The following is a 24,879-nucleotide window of genomic DNA, read 5'->3' on the forward strand; positions in this document are numbered from 1 at the left end:
CTCCCTCACCATTCTGGTTTGAAGATTGAAAAGTTGCGATCAAGTCGACCTTTACTCTTCTCTCTTACAGATTTAAGACCCCAATCCTTTTCCCTGCAACGCAGCTCTCCTGATTCTGATACCTTCTTTGTTACTCTCCTCTGGACTTTCTGTCTTAGTCCTTCGTGCTTCTTTGAATACAGTGACCAAACTTGATAAGTATAGTCTCGTTTGAACCCAGTGTAGGATATGGACGGCTTGGTCAATGTTTCCTTATCCTGATACTCGAATATTCTTGTGATATTTGCCAGTAGACGATGTCATCTCCCAAGCCCCACTCATACACAGGTTTCTCCTGTTCGAAGGTATTCATATCGAGGCCTTTCTCTCGCTCTGTCCCATTGTGATTGATTACATTTGCTTGGGTTGAATTTCGACAGCCATGTCTCAGACCAACTTTTGGAGTTTGTCTCGGTCTCCTTGTAAGCCCGTGCACTCTTCTACGATATATTTTTTTTTCTACCTCCCTTACGACCTTGGCATCGTGGCATCATCCACAGACATACTCAGCTAGGCCACCAGGCGAGGCGTTCACGTCGCGAGGGAAGAGCAGTGGTCCCAGATCAGAACCCAGCGGCACGCCATTGGTGTGAGGTCAACCTGTTTTGTTTTCTTGAGGAGGCTCCTCAGACCCGCGTCCTTTGTTCCCCTCCATCAAGGCAATGATCTCTCCATTCAGTTTTACCATGAATGACCTAATTAGATACCGTATTGTGTCATTGGATTTCCTTGGTGCGTCATGTCAGTAGACGACCTGATGGGCCTTGTCAGTAGACGACCTGATGGACCTTGTCAGTAGACGACCTGATGGACCTTGTCAGTAGACGACCTTGATGGACCTTGTCAGTAGACGACCTGATGGACCTTGTCAGTAGACGACCTGATGGGCCTTGTCAGTGGACGACCTGATGGGCCTTGTCAGAGGACGACCTGATGGGCCTTGTCATATGACGACCTGATGGGCCTTGTCAGTGGACGACCTGATGGGCCTTGTCAGAGGACGACCTGATGGGCCTTGTCAGTAGACGACCTGATGGGCCTTGTCAGAGGACGACCTGATGGGCCTTGTCAGTGGACGACCTGATGGGCCTTGTCAGAGGACGACCTGATGGGCCTTGTCAGAGGACGACCTGATGGGCCTTGTCAGAGGACGACCTGATGGGCCTTGTCAGAGGACGACCTGATGGGCCTTGTCAGAGGACGACCTGATGGGCCTTGTCAGAGGACGACCTGATGGGCCTTGTCAGAGGACGACCTGATGGGCCTTGTCAGTGGACGACCTGATGGGCCTTGTCAGAGGACGACCTGATGGGCCTTGTCAGAGGACGACCTGATGGGCCTTGTCAGTGGACGACCTGATGGGCCTTGTCAGTGGACGACCTGATGGGCCTTGTCATATGACGACCTGATGGGCCTTGTCGTAGGACGACCTGATGTGTTATGTCACCGGATGACCTGAAGTGTCATGTCGGTGGATTTCCTGGTGCGTCATGTCAGTAGACGACCCGATGTCTCATATCCTCGCATGAGTGAGTCATGTCACTGGATGACGTATCGAGTCAATTAAGAGTGGGGCTGGGCCTGCAGCTCATTCGCCAGTGATGAACACTTAATTGATGAATTAGACAATTGCGTCCATGATTTCATCGCTGGGCGGCCCTGCTGCGCTGCTCATTGTTAACTTGTTTACCGAACCTGGATCACCATCTCGACGGTCATGTCTCGTTCTGCGTGGTCATGTCTCGTTCTGCATGGTCATGTCTCGTTTTACTAGATAATGTCTTGTTCTGCCAGGCCATGTCTCGTTTTGCCAGGTCATGTCTCGATTTGCCAGGTCATGTCTCGATTTGCCAGGTCATGTCTCGTTCTGCCAGGTCATGTCTCGTCCCACCGGGTCATGTCTCGTTCTACCAGGTCATGTCCCTGCCCTTGACGTCTCGCATGGTAATCCATTTCAGTATTCGTAAATGAAATGAAACTACCTGTTCGTTAAGGGATCGTATGTTTGAATATCTTATTAAAGAAAATGGCCCCTTAGATGCGACTGTCTCGTTTGATTAAATGGGTTACGATTTAAAAGTAAGTGATGAATGTAAACAGCAGGGGAGTGGTTGATTAGGCGTGGGTTAATAGTTGTGTTGTGTGTATCATTTGCTGGAGGGACGTTGGGGTCGGGGCGGTGGTGTGTGTGTGTGTGTGTGTGTGTGTGTGTGTGGGGGGGGGGGGGGGGGGGGGCTGTTGTTGATTGGTGGTCTGAGAGCGGGGTAGGGGAAGGCAGTTGATTGGTGTTGGGGGGGGGGGGAGCATTGCCGTAAAGATAAAGAACGGGAAAAAACGAATGTTTTGTGTTGCCCTGAGGCCAGTGTGAGGCCGGGTTCTGGTCCTGAGGCCAGTGTGAGGCCGGGTTCTGGTCCTGAGGCCAGTGTGAGGCCGGGTTCTGGTCCTGAGGCCAGTGTGAGGCCGGGTTCTGGTCCTGAGGCCAGTGTGAGGGCCGGGTTCTGGTCCTGAGGCCAGTGTGAGGGCCGGGTTCTGGTCCTGAGGCCGGGTTCTGGTCCAGAGGCCAGTGTGAGGCCGGGTTCTGGTCCAGAGGCCAGTGTGAGGCCGGGTTCTGGTCCTGAGGCCAGTGTGAGGCCGGGTTCTGGTCTTGAGGCCAGTGTGAGGCCGGGTTCTGGTCCAGAGGCCAGTGTGAGGCCGGGTTCTGGTCCTGAGGCCAGTGTGAGGGCCGGGTTCTGGTTCAGAGGCCAGTGTGAGGCGGGGTTCTGGTTCAGAGGCCAGTGTGAGGCCGGGTTCTGATCCCGATGCCAGTGTGAGGCCGGGTTCTGGTCCTGAGGCCAGTGTAAGGCCGGGTTCTGGTTCAGAGGCCAGTGTGAGGCCGGGTTCTGGTCCAGAGGCCAGTGTGAGGCCGGGTTCTGGTCCAGAGGCCAGTGTGAGGCCGGGTTCTGGTCCTGAGGCCAGTGTAAGGCCGGGTTCTGGTCCAGAGGCCAGTGTGAGGCCGGGTTCTCGTCCCGAGGCCAGTGTGAGGCCGGGTTCTGGTCCAGAGGCCAGTGTGAGGTCCAGTTCTTCACATGCCGTACTGTTGCACATATTGACACAGGCTCTGGCGTCAGGTGGGCTTCCCCGAACAGGTGATTATGTTCAGTAGGTGCAGGAGAGGCTGGACGCCTCACCCACATCCTGAATGGACCGACCATCACACCCTTGCAGTTACCTCACTGGCAACACAGGCAAGGAGGCTCAGTCAGCTGGTGTATGGAACAAGGAGACTCAGGCAGCTGGCGTCTGGAGGTGATTGTTCAGCTGGACTTCTTGAAGGCCCTTCAAAACACGGCGTGATATTCTCGTGAGTTTCGTTTCCAGTAAGGCAGGAGAGTCGCCAGGCTCTATAGTGTTCCCAGCAACGAGCAACTGATCTGTCGGTCGCCATCGTGTCTCGGTGATGGCTCGAGTCTAACAGTATAGGATCCGCTGATAACATACACGTATCATCAGGTCAGGTCAGAAGCAGTGTTAGAAAGCTCTTCAGCCCTCTTAAAACTATGCAGAAAATGAATTATATATATATATATATATATATATATATATATATATATATATATATATATATATATATATATATATATATTTATATATATATATAATCATTTCCCTCGACTCATCCTGCCTCCAGTAAACTGTTGGCAGTAAAAGTCAATCCTTCATTGTTTGGACTCGGTGACAATTGGCGATTCTTAATGTGAGGCGCTGCTGCTGCTGCTGCCTCTCTCCTTGTGCCTTGCCTTGGCGGAAGCAGACCCCCCCCCAGATGGGCGAGGAGTCTACATGATTTAAAAAGTTTGCTTCTGCAGCAGCAGCAGCAACGGTTGTTGTCGTCGTGTTAAAGATGTAATCCCCGGACAGTAGCCCCTGCCTGTGTTCGCCCAGCCCTCCTCCACGGCGGTGTACCCGCGCCTTCCTCCCTCATGACTTTAAACCCACATGCGTATTTCTCTCTGGCTTCCCCATGATGCTGGACTGATGCGTATCAACTTTACGCACTCGAAATGGTTACAGTGACTCTTGAGCAGGGGGTACAGCAGTAGGGGTACAGCAGCATCCTGGCAGCGGTCGTCTGGCAGCTGCGGTACAGTGAGAGCAGAGAAGTGCTTGTTTCAGGCAGCTATTGATTCCTGCGTCCGCTCCTAGCTGGGCTCTTCCCTGCTGCTCACACCGGGATACTCGGCTCACTTCTAGCTGAGAGGGTAAGGTCTTTAGCTTCCACAGTCAGCAGGATTTAGCTGGGATGGTAGGGGTTAGCTTAGCTTGTACGCTCGGCGGAATCTCATTAGAATTTGGTCGGTTGGGTTAAGCGGGGGTAGTAGGATGGATAGAGCGGTGAGCCGGGACTTGAGGAGAGGACGGTGGGATGCGTACTCAGCTGGGATGACGGTGGGCCGAGTCATACTGGGGATATTTGGGGCTCGGTCTAGCCGGGATAGTAGCCTGAGGGATAGGTAGGTAATAGATCGAGAAGGGTGCTGATTGCAGTGGCGGACTCTGTAGCTCAGCAGGGAACACTCGGGTCTGACTTGGGTCGCTGAAGACTTGAGTCTAGATGGGGCAACATCTCGCTAGCTCGAGGATCGTCTTACTCTTGATTATGTTCCTTCGTACTGCCTGCCATTTGGGTGCGAGTGGTTGGTTGTGTCGCTTCTTACGAACTCGTACTTAAAGTGAGTTTATACGAAGTCGGTATTTCTTGCTTCGTACGAACTCGCACTTAAAGTGAGTATATACGAAGTCGGTATTTCCTCTAACAGGATATCCAAACGCAAAGGTAGTTTACGAAGACTCAGGTTGTGAGGCAAGATGCATAATGTGTCTGGTGGAAGAAAATGGCAAATGAGGTAAACAAGATTATCATACAATGCCTTATACGTCCTGAGGTAATATTATGATGCGGGCACTTCACCGTATTGTGGGTGAGATCCATTTTCTCTTGAGGATAAGATTTTTTTTTTTTTTTTTCCTCTTTGAATTGAATTTACCAAAACCGGATAAACGTAAACAACGACATCTTTTGTCCGTGGTTATTTCACCCCCCCAGGCTGGACGATGGCGCTGTGCACGATCGATCCGCGTTCATCCTGGGATATTGTATATAAACCGTATGTCCCAGACTCAGGGTTTCTTTATTAGTATCATCTTCATTCATCTTGAGTAACGTGTTACCATACAGTCTTGGCTGTTATGGTACGTGTTACCGTACAGTCTTGGCTGTTATGGTACGTGTTACCATACAGTCTTGGCTGTTATGGTACGTGTTACCGTACAGTCTTGGCTGTTATGGTACGTGTTACCATACAGTCTTGGCTGTTATGGTACGTGTTACCGTACAGTCTTGGCTGTTATGGTACGTGTTACCGTACAGTCTTGGCTGTTATGGTACGTGTTACCGGACAGTCTTGGCTGTTATGGTACGTGTTACCGTACAGACTTGGCTGTTACTCAGGTAACAGGTCACCTACAATATTTCGCCTAAAATTTGCGGTAAAATAAGGTCCAAAAGAGTCGCTTCGGAACTGTATATTCAGTAGACCTCTCCTTAACCTCCCTGTATATTGTTCTGTGTATTCTATCTATCTATCTATCTATCTATCTATCTATATATATATATATATATATATATATATATATATATATATATATATATATATATATATAGATAGATAGATAGATAGATATTATACATTACATTATTATCTTATAATTACTACTTCTGCTTCAACTACAGTTACTACTACTGTCATCATTATTGTTTCAGCTAGGGTAGGGTAGCGTAGGGTAGAAAGATACAGACTCCAAGTTTTCCCCGAGTAGCGTGTAAGGCAAGCAAGCGGGGTGGGAGCCGGGGGTATGCAAATCTTGCCCTCCTGCATTATCACTTTCGAAAAAGGGAGGAACACACGGCTTAGTCGTGTGTGGCTGACGCAGCATCGTTGAGCAGGAGAAGGTGTGGGAAGGTCAAAAGTAATTGTACTGTTAGTAGTAATGTTATCAATTGGCTGGTAAATGGTTGGGTGGGGAGGAGGACACCGAATATTGTGGTAATTGGTTGGCTGAGAAAGTGTAGCCAGGGGGACGGAGGCTCTGCTAGACCATATCCAGTTGGTTCCTGCCGGGTGGAATACCTGGTGTTGTGGCCTGCCTTCATATCGTCGCTGGTCATGTTCGTGATGAGCTCTCTCTCCCACCTCCCTCACCCACTCCGCCAGGCGGGTCCTCCCACAGCCCATCTTCCCCCTACCACCGTCGGTGCCCTCTGGACGCTACACCCTACCCTTGATGATGGCTGAGTCACCTCGCCACGTCCTGCTAACTATCCTGCACATCACCAACCACATATCCTACCGTCTGCCACCTTTACGCTGCCCACCGAGCGACCCGCCTATGGCATAAACCCCTCCTCTGTGCCCTCCCCGCCGCCCATGTTGCATTCCGAGCCCACGCTTCTCTCCCTCCCTCCCTCCTCGCCTCCCCGCCTCGTCGTACCATCTACATATACCTTTACCTGGGAAGTCACGCGGCGTAGGCCACTCGCGAATTATTTTCACGGCTCAGGGTTCTCGCTCTGTGTTCGGTCTTGATTAAATTGCTCTCCAGTTGATTATGTCGTCGGTAGTGCCGGGGATGTATGCCCTCCCTCCCTTCCCCTCCCCTCGGCATTAATTAAAGCTCGGCCAGAGAACTGTTTGTCATCAACACCTATGAAAAAAAAAAATGAAAAGAATTTAGAATCGGATTATGTTCTCGCTCCTGCAAAGCTGGCGTCTCTCTCTCTCTACCAAAGTCCGCTCCCGTTTTCTCTTTTTCATGGTCGTATCTTTTTTCACGACATTTTTTTTTTTATCTTTATTGTTACTCTTATGTTGTTAGTATTTTTTATTTTATGGTCGTTGTCATTTTATTTTCCCCCACTCTTGTGTGTGGAATTGATCTAAGGATGTGGTGGTGCCGGGGCCGGAGGTATGACGAAATGGAGGAGTGTGTGTGTGAGGCTGGGAGATGCCAGGGACGTGGGAGGCACTCTAGTGCAGGTGTGTGGGTGTGTGTGGGAGAGGGTGGGTGGCGAGCACCACGTGAGAGTATAGATCAGGGAGGAGTATTCTCCCAGGGGAGGCCGTTAGTTACATGTGAGGCTCGGGGAACGGGCCGCCTCACACGCCCACGGTACTGCCACCAGTGTGTGTGTGTGTGTGTGTGTGTGTCCTCGCCAGAGTGCGTGGACTGGTGGTGCTCCCGTGAGGCCGACCAGCCAGCCTGAGTGCGTCAAGTCAACTCGGTTCCTCTACGTCACATCGCCGCACCTGTTTTGATCCTCCGCGGTAACTGCCACCCTCGAGCCTCGAATTTTAGAAGCCCAGTTCGTTAACTGCTATTCAGAAGTGTGTTTGTTTCCGTCTCTCTTTTAAGTACAGCCAAGTTAGCGGAAATGAAATGGCGAAGGAAAAAAAACCCCCTCTGGGCTACTGCCACAAGTAGAGTTAATAACAAGACCGGACCACGTCGTCAGAAAGTGAAGGCAGACGTGAAAAGTTTAGGTATGAAAAAGGAGAGAGAGGGAAAAAAAAATAAATAAAAGCGGAGGCGACTCCCGACGAATTGTAATTAGTTCACAAATAAAGGGCGCTAATTGAGGCGTGGGGAAGGGGTGGGTGTCCCCACGCTCTACCATTACATTGTGGGGTGCTGGCGGAGGAGGAGCCCGGGCCACACTCGCTGCTACGCTGCCAGAGTGCGCCACTCTGGCCCCGGAGTGGGAGCTGTAGGAGGCTGGTGAATATCCAGTATGGGGATGAGGTTGGCCTGCACGGGAGGGATGGGTGGGCTGGAATGGGGATGGGCCTGCAGGTGGCTAGGGGAGGGATGGGGCTCCTGAGTTGTAATTTCCTGTATACAAAATGACGTAAGATATACGGGGGATGGCGATGTACGAAAACCTGTGTCATGATTCACCCGTCTATCCGATCACCTGTGTGTATATACGAGACACAGACACAAGCACACACGCAGACGCCTGCACGGATGCATGACGCCTATGCACAGGCATGCCTGAATGGGGAGAGACGGAATACCTATCCACCTTACGGCAAGATTTTGTCATGAGGCAGAACTAACGCGTAGTGCTTACCGCATAGTTGTGCTTGCTTAACAAAAGGGCCAATTTCTACCGGCACGCACGCTGAATTATTGGCAGTCTTACGTTCGTCTGGGACAGTTCATGGCAACTTTTCAAACCTTCTTTTAAAGGCTTTTGCTGCCTATATTCCTTATAGGTTTCACTCGCAGACAGACAGACAGGGAGGAGTGAGTGGCCTGAGCGACCAGTCCCCCAGAGTATGGACACTCGCAGACAGACAGACAGACAGGGAGTGAGTGAGTGGGCTGAGCGACCAGTCCCCCAGAGTATGGAGTCTGGCCACGTGGGGATCATGCGAGGCATCATCTGTGGTGCTTCATTTTTCATCCGCCGGAGACACAGGAGGAGGGAGGAGGAGGGATCGGCGGGGATGTGGGCGCTGGGTTGACGGTACGATAGTTGTGTGTCGGGAGCGGACGGTGACATCGGCTGCACACACCACACCACATTACAGTGTCAGACTGTTCTTGGTCATGTGACGCTGTCTTTACCATTGCAGGTTCCCCTGCCAGCGCGCTCCGCTCCGCCCCTGGTCTGTCATGATATATAGATGATCGAGAACATCTGATATGGATCCTAGAGGATCGCGGAGTATCGTGGGAAGCGACCCGATTCAATTAGCGAACTTATTTTGTAGAAAAGTCTCTTCCCATCTCAAGCTGAGACGGCAGGGTGGAAGGCCTTTTTGGGGGGGAAGACCATGGGACTGCTCGGTTGAGGGGTCCGGCAGGAGAAGCCCTTGGGATGTGGCCAAGTGGGGCCTTAAAGTTAGCCCCCTCATCAGACCAACACCTGTAGCCAGAGGACCAATAGGCTAAACTATGCCAAGACAGTAGAACTGTTTATTCAATGATAATTATTATTATTATTATTATTATTATTATTATTATTATTATTATTATTATCATTATAATTATTATTATCATTATTATTATTATTATTATTATTATTATTATTATTATAGTAATAATGATGATAATAATGGTAAAAGTGATGTGATTATCTATTATCATTACTTGGTTTCCAGGTCTGTAGGGTAGATCAGGAACAGTTAAGTCTCGTACATCACTCTCCCACATCCTCCACCCATGACCAGGATGTGTTACGGTGACACACACACTTCCACACTTCGTCCTCATGGTAGCCAAGATCACGTGGGCGAATATGTTTCCCGATCATGGCTATCTTGGATTCGATTTATTAATATATATCCATGATCGCCTCTCCTCGCGTTGTCGAGGTAGCGCCAGGAACTAAGAAAAGCCGCATCCGCTCACATCTATTTTTAGTTATCGTATGTAATGTTTCGAAACCACCGCTCCTTATCCCACATCCAGGCCCCACAGACCTTTCCATGGTTTACTCCGGACGCATCACATGCCCTGGTTCAGTCCATTGACACCATCTCGACCCGAGTATACCACATTGTTGTGACTCACTCTATCCCGTGCACACCTTTAACCCTCCTGCATATTCAGGTCCCGATCGCTCAGATTCTTACTCCATCCTTCTATAATCTAATTTGGTCTGCCCTTTCTCCATGCTTCCTCCACTTCAGACAAATATATCCTCTTTGTCAACCTTTCCTCGCTCATTCTCTTCATATGTCCAAACCATTTTATCACCTCCTCTTCTGCTCTCTCAACCACACTCTTTTATTACCACACATCTCTCTTTCCCTTTCATTACTTACTCGATCAGACCCCCCTCACACCACATATTGCCCACAAACATTTCATTTCCATCACATTCACCCTCGCATCTCTATGATATTGTAAAGATTATTTTACCTTTAACCATACCTATTTTTACCCACCCAGATAACGTCCTCTCTTTCCACACGTTCTTCGGCGCTCCCAGAACCTTCGACCCCTCAGCTACCTTATGACTCTCTTCCGTTTCCATATATGGGAACACGGCGAGAACAACATCCCTCACTCCCTATGGAGGAAGACGTAATCAATGTAAATAAAAGAAAACGAAATGTTGAGTACCGTGTGTAATAGGGGAATCTTCACTGATGAAGACTTGGTTGGTGGTGGTGGTGGAAATAATGTGGAGCGGATGTGATTCCACACACGGGGGAAATTTCTGGTGATTTAGTTCCTCCACTCGTACGTTCAGTCGAGGGAATTAGTCTTCCGAAAGCCCGGCTCGTTATGGCTTAAACCCTACCATCATATTCTCTTTTCACGTCAACACAATTTTCCCTCCTACGTTGCTCTTACACGGTACAACAGTGCACCAGTGATGGCTCGTGCTAGACTGTGAACCAGTGATGAGAGTGTTACACTGTACAGTGCACCAGTGATGGCTCGTGCTGGACAGTGAATCATTGATGACAGTGTTACACTGTACAGTGCACTAGTGATGGCTCGTGCTGGACAGTGAACCGTTGATGACAGTGTTACACTGTACAGTGCACCAGTGATGGCTCGTGCTGGACAGTGAATCATTGATGACAGTGTTACACTGTACAGTGCACTAGTGATGGCTCGTGCTGGACTGTGAACCGTTGATGACAGTGTTACACTGTACAGTGCACTAGTGATGGCTCGTGCTGGACAGTGAACCGTTGATGACAGTGTTACACTGTACAGTGCACTAGTGATGGCTCGTGCTGGACTGTGAACCGTTGATGACAGTGTTACACTGTACAGTGCACTAGTGATGGCTCGTGCTGGACAGTGAACCGTTGATGACAGTGTTACACTGTACAGTGCACTAGTGATGGCTCGTGCTGGACTGTGAACCGTTGATGACAGTGTTACACTGTACAGTGCACTAGTGATGGCTCGTGCTGGACAGTGAACCAGTGATGACAGTGTTACACTGTACAGTGCACTAGTGATGGCTCGTGCTGGACAGTGAACCAGTGATGACAGTGTTACACTGTACAGTGCACTTCCCTTCATTATTTGTCGTTACCATCAGTAAAGTAACCATACTTTTTTGTGTGTTGCAGGGATCCTACGGCATCGTCAAACTGGCCTACAACGAGGAGGACGACACGCACTACGTAAGTACACTGGGAGAGGACAAGTCTGGGACACACCACCTGGGAGAGGACAAGTCTGGGACACACCACCTGGGAGAGGACAAGTCTGGGACACACCACCTGGGAGAGGACAAGTCTGGGACACACCACCTGGGAGAGGACAAGTCTGGGACACACCACCTGGGAGAGGACAAGTCTGGGACACACCACCTGGGAGAGGACAAGTCTGGGACACACCACCTGGGAGAGGACAAGTCTGGGACACACCACCTGGGAGAGGACAAGTCTGGGACACCACCTGGGAGAAAAGTCTGGGACACACCACCTGGGAGAGGACAAGTCTGGGACACACCACCTGGGAGAGGACAAGTCTGGGACACCACCTGGGAGAGAACAAGTCTGGGACACCACTGGGAGAGGACAAGTCTGGGACACACCACCTGGGAGAGGACAAAGCTAGCGACATGCCACCTGGGAGGGGATAAGTTTGGGGACACACCACCTGGGAGAGGACAAAGCTATGGATACACCACCTGGGAGGGGACGAGGCTAGGGTCTCCACCTGAGAGACGACAAGCCTGGGAACACACCACCTGGGAGGGGAAAAGACTGGGACATACCACCTGGGAGGGAGGCTGGCGGGAGGGGACATGTTTAGGGACCCACTACACGGGGAAGGCTAGTGGGAGAGGACATGAGTAGCGAGGGGAGGTTGAACCATTCTACGATACGTCATGGATTTCAGTCATGTAGTGTCATGGAAGAGTGTGAGTAGTTCCCCAGGAGTGTGTGGCTGGGGCACCTCCAGAGACTGGCCACCCCTGGTGGTCAGACGACTCCCTCGCCACCAGGGTATTGTGTGAAGAGTGTAGGGGAGGAGGTTCGCACAGATACCCCACAGGTTCCCCACAGGTTCTCCACCAGGTCACAACTTGCTTGCCCACAAGTCCTGGGAAGGCTCCCAACAAGTTCCTCGACAGGATTCCCACTAGTCCCCCATCAGGAGTCCCACAGATCCCTGAACAGGTTCTCCACAAGTCCCCAGTGGGCTTCCAGCAAGTTCATGGGCGGTGATGAGTTCCTAGTAGATTAAGTTTTGTAGCCACAGTGATACCATACAACACCACACGCTACGTACATAGAGGAGCCTCACTTCTTAGGTGATTCAGGTGTCACTGGTGTAGGTGCCTGGAAAGTATGGCTGGGCTGGGGCAGGTTAATTGATTGGTCTGTGAGGCTCGCTCATCTCCAGACCCTCCACTCCACTATCAGAAGTAAAAGCCCTCCAGTTTTCACATCTCTCTCTCCTCCCTTGCACGGTGAGGGCGGTGTATCACCGGTGGACTTCCATCAGATTACGTAGGGTCGGATGCGGTCCAGTCCCAACACTTTTTCACTTTTTTTTTAGTTTCGTCTACGTGAACAGTTACTATGGGTCTTCACGAGGGCTCCTAAACGGTAGCGTCATTTTCTGGAGTGTTTTTTTACCCTTTGTTTGACCCGATATCGTCCTGCTCAAAGATATGAAAGATATACATTACTCTGTGTTCCTTTATACTCCGTCAAGAAAAAATGACCACCACAACCCAGTGTCCGTCTAACAATCTTGTTCATGCGGCCTGTGAAACAGCCTGTCCTGTTTACTACTAAGGCAAGGCCACGATTGGTGTGGCACCAGCTGGAAGACACACCGCCAGCCATCGCAGGGCAGGACGTAGAGAGTGAAGAGATCCATCATATTGTTCCACATTGATTAACTTGTATTAGATCATATCTTAACCTTATCTTTTTTTTTTTTTTAACTAAGTAGAATCGAAGTCATTTAATCCGCTCCCGAAGGATTTGCTTCTCAGTCCGGGAATCATTTTGGTGGTTGACGCTGTATTTTCTCCATTCATTCTAAGTTTTTTCAGGTAGGGTGACTGAAACTGAACACAGTATTCAAGGTGGAGGTGAACCAATGAATCGTACAGAGTAATTATGATTTTCCTGGACAAATTCGAAGACCTTAACCCATGAATCTAAGAATTTTATATTCTCTTTTCACTGTTTCTGTGCACTGCTTATTTGGCTTTAGGTCACGAGATATTATTACGCCCAAGTCTTATGTGTTTTAACATTTTGCAGTTTAACAGAATTTATACTGCAGCTTGCCTTTTCTTCTTTCTTTTTTTTTTTTTTATTTATTTCTTACTGCCTATTTGTAAAATTTTGGACTTACCGATATTAGAATTAATATGCCGTAGACCTTCAAGTTCATTTTTAGAATTCATTTCTCAGTTTTGTATCATCAGCTAATTTCGACGTCTTGCAACGTTATTGTTGACATAAGAGAAAGAGAATCGGTCTCAAGACTGATCCTTGTGGCAGTCCACTTGTTGCGTATAACCAATGAGAGTTTTGACCATTAACCACGAATATTTTGATACGGCCAGTCAAACCAATTTCTTATCCACTGAAGTACAACCCCATTAATGCCACGTACCTTAATTCTTGCGAGTAACCTTTGATGCGGAACATTATCGAAAGCAGCTTTTGGAAATTTTTGATAGAAAACATCAACTGCTTTATACTAATGTGATACGTTTTGATTTTATCATTAAAAAAAATCATGTAGATTTTTGTCAGACATGAGAAGTTTCGTGGAAGACCATGGTGAGAAGCGTGTATCAAGTGGCACGGTCCTCTCAATGGTTTAAAATTCCATCTCGAGTGATGGTTTTCCATAAGTTGTCCAAGTACTGACGTTAATAGGTTGGTAATTCGCGGGCAGTGACTCGTTACCTTTAATGATTATATATCAGTGTTACATTGACAGACTTCCATTCACCTGGAACTTTTCCCGCAGCAAGTGACTGATTGGAAAGGGCAGTAAAGAACTGAATTATATCATCTCTTCGCCTCATTCTTTGCTGTCCGATTAAACTTAGGAAACCTGCCGTTTTATATATATGTTCATTTCGGTTATTTCTGAAAGTATGTTTTCGGCCTTTATGTCAGTTTGTTGAGGGAAGTTCCCCCTCTTTTATCAGTTAAACTGGATTTGAAATGTAGGTTGTGATCGTAAATATAGATGAAAAAAAGATATAGTGCTACCAAGGTCTTGCGTTCTTCCACCTTGCTGTAAATGAAGCCTACTGGCGTACCAGGAAGCCTGCTGGCTTACAAAGGAGGAAGACCTCGTGTTTCCAAAACTGCCGAGGGTCTACTGAATCAGCAGTATCAGCATAGGCCCAGTCACACTCTGCAGGGGAAAATGCCAGAGGATTTTCATACCACTACAAATAGAATATAAGAGGACTCTCTTGCAACTGCAGATAAAACACGGAAGAACTCTCACTTATCCCCAGATAAGAATGAAATGGCATTGAGAGATCCGCTACTACTATTGCTGATTGGAGTAACTGGCTCGTATGGAAAGGCAGGCTCCTGTGTTCCGGGAACGACCTTGAACAGAATTTAATTCGAAGTTAAAGGGTTACTTTTTCTTCTTATGTTTGCCACCCCACTGGGGTCGTGGATGATAATGGTACAGATATGTACGCCGTGTGCCAACCATGACTGATTTGTAAAAAGACATTGCATGTAAAATTTTGATGAAACTAGATCATTCCTCTCTCTCTCTCTCTCTCTCTCTCTCTCTCTCTCTCTCTCTCTCTCTCTCTCTCTCTCTCTCTCTCTCTCTCTCTCTCTCTCTCTCTCTCATGCAAAATGTCCCATAATTTGCACGTTTCAGTACAAAAGCTGTCCCATGATTTGCACGGCTGGTGATTCCTTTGCGAGGGAAATGTGCTTCGTGTGTCCACCTCTGTAACGATCGTGGTAGCCATGAGGTTGTGTTGCCTGACTACGTAGTTAATGCAATAAACTACGGTGTCCCGTCCATTGTTAAAGGTGTCTACAACCATCTTACCACCTCATCCATTTGTGATTATTTGAATTAAATCTGACGGCTGGCTAGATGTTGAACGATTGATAGACTTCTCCTTGTTATATAATATACTATTACATTATTATTATTATTATCATTATTATTATTATTATTTCGTATATCATTATTATTATGTTATCCTTCAATCCGTCTTATGGGATCCTAGGCTCCACAAGGGAGCAGGGTAAGGTGGTCTCGGATGGAGCGAGAAGGTCCTCGACCACAGCTGTGACAGAGCCTACTCGTCAAAGGTGACCCTTCGCTTGGTGTACCCACTTGCAGACGAGTCGGTAAACATTTGAGTATATCGATATTGATTACACCACCCCAGGCTCGTGTTAGAGGACTGCTGCACCATGGAGGCTGTAACCGAAGCTGAAGCAGGAACGCTAGATTCCAGTGTGGCGAGAATCCCCCCCCCCCCCCCCAAAAAAAAAAAAAAAAAAAAAAACTTATTCCATGTCATTCATCGACAAACATAACATTGTCGAAAGTGACTTCACTCGCTGTGTACCCACTTGAATGCCGAATCTGGCAATTCCTTTATATATATATATATATATATATATATATATATATATATATATATATATATATATATATATATATATATATATATATTTCATACGATTCGCCATTTCCCGCATTTGCGAGGTAGCGTTAAGAACAGAGGACTGGGCCTTAGAGGGAAAATCCTCACCTGGCCCCCTTCTCTGTTCCTTCTTTTGGAAAATTAAAAAAAAAAACGAGAGGGGAGGATTTCCAGCCACCCGCTCCCTCCCCTTTTAGTCGCCTTCTACGACACGCAGGGAATACGTGGGAAGTATTCTTTCTCCCCTATCCCCAGGGATATATATATATATATATATATATATATATATATATATATATATATATATATTTATATATATATATATATATATATATATATGCGTACCTTGAAACTTTGCTCCGCCTGCATGAGCTTACGTCGTCAGTGAAGTTACCCATGGCGAAGCTTTTATCATATGAATGTACAGTCTCGTCAAAGAAGTCGCTTTAAGAGCGTCCACATTTCCATGTTGTTGGAAGTTGCACATGTGTGTGTATATATATATATATATATATATATATATATATATATATATATATTACGACTATTATTCCTTTTGTCTTCCATTAATGTTATGTTGTATGTTTCCACAGGCGATGAAGATCTTGTCCAAGAAAAAGCTGATGAAAAAACACGGCTGCTTTGGTGAGTCATCCTACCACCACACCCTAGGTCTTGCAACGGTTTCTTTGATTAATACAATCCTTCATTCACTGCCTTGTTTGATGGACTTGCCTGTAGTTCTAGCTGTTTTACATATTTGTGTGTGTGCGTGTGTGTGGATTTGCGTGTGCGTATATGTATGCACGTGTTTAAGGTTGCATTTTAACGTGTATGCATGTAAAGGTGGTACCTTTTGTGTGTTTGTCTGTTGACTGTATTAGTGGAAGGCGCAGCTAGAACCACGAAAGATGAGCATGAGTTCCCCGCACCACACAACCTAACCTTCTTGTACCCACTTGCTGCGGTCCTCTTCCATAACATGCTGTGGTAGCTTAGATCCAAACACTTCCTGCTGGCGATCAGCTGAACCAATATTTTCGTTTCATGTAACTCCCAGGGTCTTCAGTCCTTCCTCCTTACTAGTTTAGGTGATGGTAATGTAACTTTACAGTTATCCATGGCAATGACAGATCCCCACATGACTACTCATCTTAGCAGTAATAGTATCCTGCTCATCATTTTTCGACTTTTGAGAAACTCTTCAGTGGTTAGTCTTTTTTTTTTTATATATATTCTCGTTGGAGGCTTCAGTCACTGACAGAAGTTTACAGTATGGTTAGGCCTTAATTGAAATATATAGAGGTTAATGAAATCAAAAAAGAAGAGAAAGGAAAGTATTTACGACTTTTGGAGGAAGTGGCAAAAGCCTGTTTAATAAGATGTACCAGGTCATAGTTATTGTGAATGTTATGAGAGGCTAGAGTTCCAAAGCTTCTAGTTTTTTTGTTTTTAGGGGGGGAGTAGTTATCCAAACCCCCCCCCCCGAGTTGCCAACAGCCTCACAGTAATCATGTGATGCAGCAGCTTGCCGAGTGTTGCATGGTCTAGCTGGTGTAGGGGGCACACAAGCAGCCAGCTCTTGGAAGCAAAAACCAAAGTAATACCTACAGAAGAGGGGAAAGTGATTCAATCTTGCAACATAGGGCAAGTGGGTCGAATTTTAATGTTAGCTTGGATGTTATGATGTCAGACTGCTTTCAACTAAACTCTTGTCAAGTAAGGATGCAGAGGTAGAACCACCCTAGATTTGAGAGTAGTATTCCGTACAAGGATGGACCAGTCTTTCATATAAATGGAGCAGGTATTCGGAAGACAAGAAATTTCGTCATCTGGACAGGACTCTCAATTTATTAGAGGCAGATGTAGCTATTTCCATAACGTGAGGTTTCCAGAATAGAGTGGATATGACAGTAATGCCAGATATGTTCTTTGAGTTAAGAGGTGGTATTATAGAACTGTCGAAGGAGAGAGGAAAGTTGGAGGAATTTTTGATAGAGAGTTGAATAGAAACTGGGTCTTGGAGGCATTAAACTTGACCAGATTTCATCCATCCTACTGAGATATCCTCTCCAAGTTATTAATGTACTTGTTGAGACAAAATGCAGATCAAGTGATAGAAGGACTTGGAGGAATGTCAAGTCTTCAGTGTACAAGTACATTTGGTTGTTTTTGGAAGACAGTAAATTGTGGATAAAATGGAGAAAAATTGTAGGAGAGAGGATAGAACCTTGAGGGACAATGCTGTTGTTGGGAAAAGGGTGAGAGGCTAATCCATCAACAATCATGGAGATATATTGGCCTAAGAGGTTGTTAGATATGAGTGAGGGGAGCTTAGAAATTAGACCCCTATGCCGCACCCTGTCAAAGGTTTTGGATATATTAAGGGCAACTACATACGGTTCCCAAAAATCTTTCAGGGATAATGACCAGACATTAGTAAGATAGGAAAGAATATCACTAGTGGATCTTGCATTATGGAAGCCATGCTGGTGATCAAAGAGAAGACTGTGAAAATCGAGATTTTTGAGGATATGAGAGCTGAAGAGAGATTCAGAGATTTTGGAAATGGTATGTGTCAAAGCAACAGGAGAATAGGTAGAGGGGTTAGAAATGTCACCTCTTTTAGGAATGGAATGTACCAACGCATGCTTCCAAGAAGGAAAAGTTTAGGTTCTTAGAAACAGAACAGACGAGCAGCACAGGTGCAAGCTCAGAGGCTATGACAGGGACATATGATTAGTAATGTTAGAGTCATTCAAGGTAGAGTTAAAGGAGAAACAAGAACCAAAAAAAGTTGATTTGTCTTTAAGGTAGACATCTATAATACTGACAGAACAGAGAAGTGAAAAAAGGTAAAGCAATGGAATTTGTTAGCAATGCCCGTAGCTAAAGACCAGAAAGACGAGTGGATGACAGGGAGAAGGTATCGCACTTCCTTTGAATAAAGGAATGCTTTGCCTTACCCATAATGTACTTGTAGTGATTACAGGTTGAATATTGAATGGGAGTCAGAGGAAGGAGAGTTTTCCAAGCTCGATGTTCCTGATCCCTTGCCTGAATAGCCTCGGAGCAGGAATGGTTGCACAGTGGATTGGAAGAAATGGTCACCATGGCACTTCGATTTTGGCAACAATAACCTCTATGTTAGAAGTATCACCATGTAAGAGACAGTAATTTAACCCAGGGAAAGTCAGAGAAGAATCTTCTTAAGTTATTCCGGCCATCTTTGTCAATATTTGCATTTAGAAGGTATTGCTGGAGGGGGAAGTGCTGCAAAGATGAAAACATTTATGAGTGTGTGGGCAGATGAACTAAAGATGTGCACAATGAAAGAAATTTCTTGTAAATATATTCATGAATATACTGACTTAGACATATAACACTGTAGATGCTTCTGTTAGGTAGACACAATTCTAGTGTTTTCAGGCATTTCTTCAAAAATTATTTTCACTTTCCAAAATCAACTTTCATCAAAAAATATCAGGTCACTTTACATTGATAGATAGAACTAATGCTTTTTGTAAAGTTTCTTACATTGGTAGCTCCCCAAACTTCCCTCAACGTGACAAAGGAAATTTGTCTTTGATAGTTCACACATGAAGATAAGAATGGACAGAACCAGGAGAGTGGGAATATGAAAGTTACTGTAGGGGACGAGTTTGGTGCATCCAAGACCGCCTTGCTCTGATCATTGTAGAATGATGCAATGCAAACACATTATTAACTTTGATGGTGTATGATACCAGGTTACAAATGGTTGTTGAAGCACCAGGTTTCTTAAAAAAGAAATATGAACAGGTACATTTGAAGTGGATCTTGTCTACTCCTTTCTCATTAATGTATATGGGAAGAATGCTTACTTTATCCTACCATAGTTTAATGGCTGTAATATTTACCTAAATGTATACAGTGCTTAGGAGAGATCATGAATTGTAAATTTATCTAAAGTTCAAAAATTATTTATATTTGATGACCAAACATGACCAACCAGGTCAGCTAGGGAGCCCAAAGAATGAAATATTTTTCCCATTCTTGTTGAATATTGCTTTGCTGTGTTATCTTAATGGCCTACCATAAAAAGAATAATTTTGTTTTATATATATCTTTTTATCAGACATTCTTTATTCCCACCATAAAGTAAAACTGAAATTTGCTTGTAAACATAAGGTATATATGTAAAGATAAAGAAAATTACAATCAGGCAATTTCCTCAACCAGGAAATGAAAAATTTTTGCAGAAAGTAACATTTCTGAAGAGAATCTTATCAAATGAATTTACCAAGTGAATTTTGTAGAACAAATTTCAAGCCAAACGTAAGCAACTGAGGGTCATGGTCCTTATATTTCAGCTTCACATTCGTATCGTAACATCTTGCCTCTTGGGCTGAATGAGAGAATCGAGGTGCCAAAGATCATAGTTTGTCAATATGAAAATCGATCGCTACATTGACAGGTGAAACTTTCACTGCAGGAATAGGTATCACACATTGTATACATAGGAAAGGGAAAGATCTAAGACAGTTTTATTGCTCATGGTGCTATGCATGGGGTGTAGGTACTACAAGGGTGGCTGTGAGGTAGCAGTGGCACAGGTGTTTTGTCAGCAGGAGAGACCACCTCCACACCCTCCAGACTTAGCCAGCCCAGAAGGATAATATTAGTGCATTGACATGTCATGGGCTAATACATTTATTAAAATAGATTTTTAGATTTTTCTTTTTTTTTCACATAAATTGTTAGAATAGTTTTTTAGATATTCAATGCGTGAAACTCAGAACAGGTGTATCAGTCACTTTACGTTGCAAATTTCTGACATTTGAAGGCCATATATGTATTGTTAGTTGTTTTGCTTTCTCCACAGTTTTATGGTTGCACCCCAAATATAAGTAGAGTGATTTAAGAGCCAGAGTATAATACTGTAATGCAGATCACTTTCCTTTGAGATATGCAACACTGTAAGAGCACCATTTTACAGCAGTAGATAGATAGATTGTGTTAAACATTAATCGGTGCCATCTTATGGAAGAATATCATTAAAATATGCAAGTAGAGACAAAGTAATCTTTTTCATAGAGATCAATGAGCCAGAGCATAGTGTATCTGATTACTTAACTGTTGGCCAGCCATCCTCAGAGTTATCAGTGGCATAACATGAAAATTGAGAAAGGCCAAAATGTGGCTCATGTGTTGGTGCTGAGCTGTAGCCTCTTTATGGCAATACTCTTTGTTGGTTATGCAGGCTGGAGTAGTCACCTGCTATACTCCATAAATGTGGTCACCTGCTATACTCCATAAATGACTCTATGATGACTATGAGTGAATTAGACATCAGACTTCTTTTCATACTGAAAACCAAGTTTAGATAAATTTGTAGATTTTGTTCGAATCTCATTTGAAAATAATGATACCTCCCTTGTGTTGGATAACTGTTAAGTTTATTATGATGATAAATGACAGAGAGCAGTGTTTCCAGTAACTATCAAGCACTCCTTCAGTAGCTTTTGCCAACATAAATCATTAATATTTTATAAATGAGGTTAACAAGGGTTGCAATGCTGGCACTGATTATGAATAAGGAAGCAGTAAGTGTGTGTTGTAGCAAGTAATTGTAGTGGGGAAGGTGGATGTTTCCTCCCTTTGATGCTGCTTAATTATATTGCACCAAGTTACCTGCGCTTATGTGCCTTCTACCAATGTTTCACTTGCGCCAATCACCTGTCATAACTTATGCACTTTGACCTGCTGTGTGCAGTAGTCAATGACCACCACCTCTCACCAGCATGTATACCGGTGATGGTACCTGGCATGAATGGTGTCTGCTCACCTTTATATCCCTGTTTTTTTATTTTGCCATTTTCTGTTGGTGTCTTTTTGCTGGTGTGTTGGCGTGTGCATTGTGGACAGGCCGTGCTTGGACCATCGGCGCGGAGACAGAGGCTTCGTCGCACGCGCGCTCGCTCAGCCCTAACCACCGCCTGGACAGCTACTCCCCACCCACTTTGAGAGGTAAGTCCATAACACCCTTAACGCTTCTCAGGTTTGCTTTGGCCGGCTACAGTATCACCACCAGGGCGACTACATATAAGCAGAGCAGGCTCGGAGCTTGAGTGGTCTAGCCATGCAGCTGTTGATATATATATATATATATATATATATATATATATATATATATATATATATATATATATATATATATATATATTGTCCCAGTTTGTTATTTTAAGAATGTCAAGTGCTTTGATAATGTTTAAGTGTGTTGCATTGTAAATTGCCTAGATATATTATGTACTAACTATATCTTTATTTTAATATTCATCATATACTGTAGTGCAAACTACTGTATGGCTTGTATGTAAAAGATGACGCTGTTTAGTAACTGATAGATGCACGTAGACACAAATAAACATATGTTGATGAGTTTCGAGTCTTTTCTCCATATTCCCATACATTGAATAATCATAAATGCATTTACACATGTACACTTCCCATATGCTACAAGTAGGGTAATTATGTACATGTAAAATGCATACATGTTTTAAGGGGAAGAGTAGTTGAAAAAGAGGAAATTTGCAGATCTAACTGTAACCTTCCAGGCTGTATTCACATTGTGCTTACACATTAACCCCATCACTGTTAAATTAGAATGAGGAAGATTAAGATTTTGAGTAATATTAACCCATACAATTGTGATTAGTATCAAAGGATTAGAAAAGAGCAAAAATCTATCCTATTTAGTGGAAGAGATAGAAGTACATAGAACTACAGTGCTGTCTTCATGAGCATGTGCATAAAGTGGTGAACAAGAAAATCAAGAAAGCCAAGGAAAAAGTACATACTTTTGGCAGTGTAGATTCAGAGACAATAGGTTATGCATAACAAATTTTCCAGACTTAAAAGGTAACCATTAGCTTTAAAAAAAAGGAGTTGATTATCTGTGTGGTCATGGACTGCCACAAGGCCACTGACACATGCTGGATTTTCAGACTGGCAGAAGAGGGAAACTACTCAACCTGTTTGAAAATTATCTACAATTCTCTCTCTCTCTCCTCTCCTATCCTCTCCTCTCCTCTCCTCTCCTCTCCTCTCCTCTCTCTCTCTCTCTCTCTCTCTCTCTCTCTCTCTCTCTCTCTCTCTCTCTCTCTCTCAGAATACATATAGAGGACATACCATGTTCTATTGAAAGGTTCCATATTTTAAAAACTAGCTCTAAAGTATTTTTGCACCTACAGTTAAAGGACGGCTACCACCGCCAAGAGCATCAGGAGGAAGGCCGATGGAAAACCCTCTTGATCGTGTGCATAGGGAGATAGCTATCTTAAAGAAACTAAACCACCCTAATGTTGTCAAGCTTGTGGAGGTTCTCAACGATCCTGATGAAGATAACTTTTATATGGGTTTGTAATCTCGATCAGTAATCCCAGTTCTTCCATGAATAGGGCCTCTGATTTCTGAATTTTGTATCACATTTTGAGATCTGTTTTTGGCAACAGAATACCATAGTTTACATTCTACTATTTCCCTTGGATAACCAAAATTGTATTCAGTTGTTTCTGATCCTTTTTTTTTTTCTAAGATAATGATGCTGTTGTCACAAACAAATATGCTAAGACAAGGTCTTTAATCCTAAGTTTAACAAATGTATGTAAGTCGGTTATGAATTTCATTAAAATTCTCAGTTGATACTATCAAAGGATTAAGAAAAACATGGAAGGTATCCCCAAAAGCTTTAGATATTAAGCTTTTTAAGTATACTGCATGTTAGGTATCAGGAACCAGAGCAGGCAAATTTGAAAACTGTACACTTTGCATATACTGTCATCCAAAAGCTCCTCATGCTCCAGAATATTACACTTCATTAGTTTAAAGATTTGTTTTGAGTAGCAAGCTTGTCTTGTGATAGTAACATCAACTTTGAGAGGGGTATGACTTGTTTTACAGGTTAGAAATCTGTTTTACAGTTATACATTCATGATTCCCATAAAAATGATAAAAGATGACTGACTTTACAAAGTTACAATATTTTTGATACAATATCAGCATTAGAGTGTAAATCTATCATTTTTTTCCCATCTCCTCTAATTCTTATATCACTGGGTAACTCTTGAACTTGAGATGGTCAGACAAAAATATAGATTTCTTCATCATGTAGCCTTTTTGTTCCTTTTGTGTCTTTAACATTTGAATAAGGAAGTGGTCTATAGTCAGTATATGAAAGAAAGAATCTACATTGTCATTCCTAAAGGAAATAGAAGGCAACAGTGATACAGGAAGGAAAGAATGATAAATTTATGTAGAAACACTTTGTTCCATCATGTGATAAAAAGGAAATCCTTTGCCTCATAAGCATCAGTTTTAATTATTCAGTTAATCAGTCTGCTCACTCGTAAATATCATGTACAATAATTTTGTACTTTTCATTCTCTTGAAAGTATATTCAACTAAGTTGAAAATATTTGTTTAGCTTTGAGCTTTAGAAGTTAACATTACACATAATTTGCATCAAGATTTTGGCACAAATGTTGTAGAGAAGCAAATGTGGCTCTTCCAGAATCATTACAATAAAGGAAAATTTCCACATATTTTAATGTCTGAGGTCCAGCATTAATGCTTGGAACATATTTTGAAGCATAGCACATATTACTCTAAGTAAAGCTCTGCACTTTCTGCATGTATACACAAACACACATCACAGAACTGTATGACCTGTGGGTCTAGCTGGTGGATGTGGCTTGCTTTTTGAGTGCTGCAGAAGCTTCATAGGATAGAAGGGACTTCTGGAGTAGCTAGTTAAGATAATTTAAGTGAAGCAGGTCCCTGCCTTTTAGAACTGAGTAACTTTTACATAGAAGATATGTATGAGTATGCTTGTATGTTTAAAAGATATGTTGGCAAAGGTGAAATCAATATTATGATGATAGGTTGATTTACTTGGGTCCAGTAAATCTAAACAAGTGTGAGATTGTGCATTAATTTCAGTGATATTTTGATTTTTTAAGATTGTTCTTTTCTTTTTTCTTTGTGTGAACTATATAACCCATTAACTGCAGCCATGTCATATTTCTTTGTTTCCTGCATATGAGGTAGCACCAGGAACAGACAGAAGACCACATTTGCTAACATCTGTTCTCTACAGTCATGTG

At 44.3% G+C, this 24,879-nt stretch overlaps 1 protein-coding gene across 6 annotated transcripts in view; it reads left to right on the forward strand.

The window, feature by feature from the left end:
• Positions 1–24,879, forward strand: part of LOC139762354 (calcium/calmodulin-dependent protein kinase kinase 1-like) — a 238,194-nt gene that overhangs the window by 181,921 nt on the left and 31,394 nt on the right. For 5 of the 6 annotated variants that reach the window (XM_071687105.1, XM_071687104.1, XM_071687106.1 and 2 more), the window contains 4 exons: positions 11,181–11,234; positions 16,330–16,381; positions 21,644–21,745; positions 22,969–23,133. In XM_071687105.1, coding sequence (XP_071543206.1) covers positions 11,181–11,234; positions 16,330–16,381; positions 21,644–21,745; positions 22,969–23,133 — 373 coding nt within the window. The remainder of the gene's footprint in view (positions 1–11,180; positions 11,235–16,329; positions 16,382–21,643; positions 21,746–22,968; positions 23,134–24,879) is intronic. The other variant, XM_071687108.1, reaches the window with a different exon arrangement.

This window comes from Panulirus ornatus, chromosome 43 (assembly GCF_036320965.1).
Source record: "Panulirus ornatus isolate Po-2019 chromosome 43, ASM3632096v1, whole genome shotgun sequence".
Taxonomy (NCBI): domain Eukaryota; kingdom Metazoa; phylum Arthropoda; class Malacostraca; order Decapoda; family Palinuridae; genus Panulirus; species Panulirus ornatus.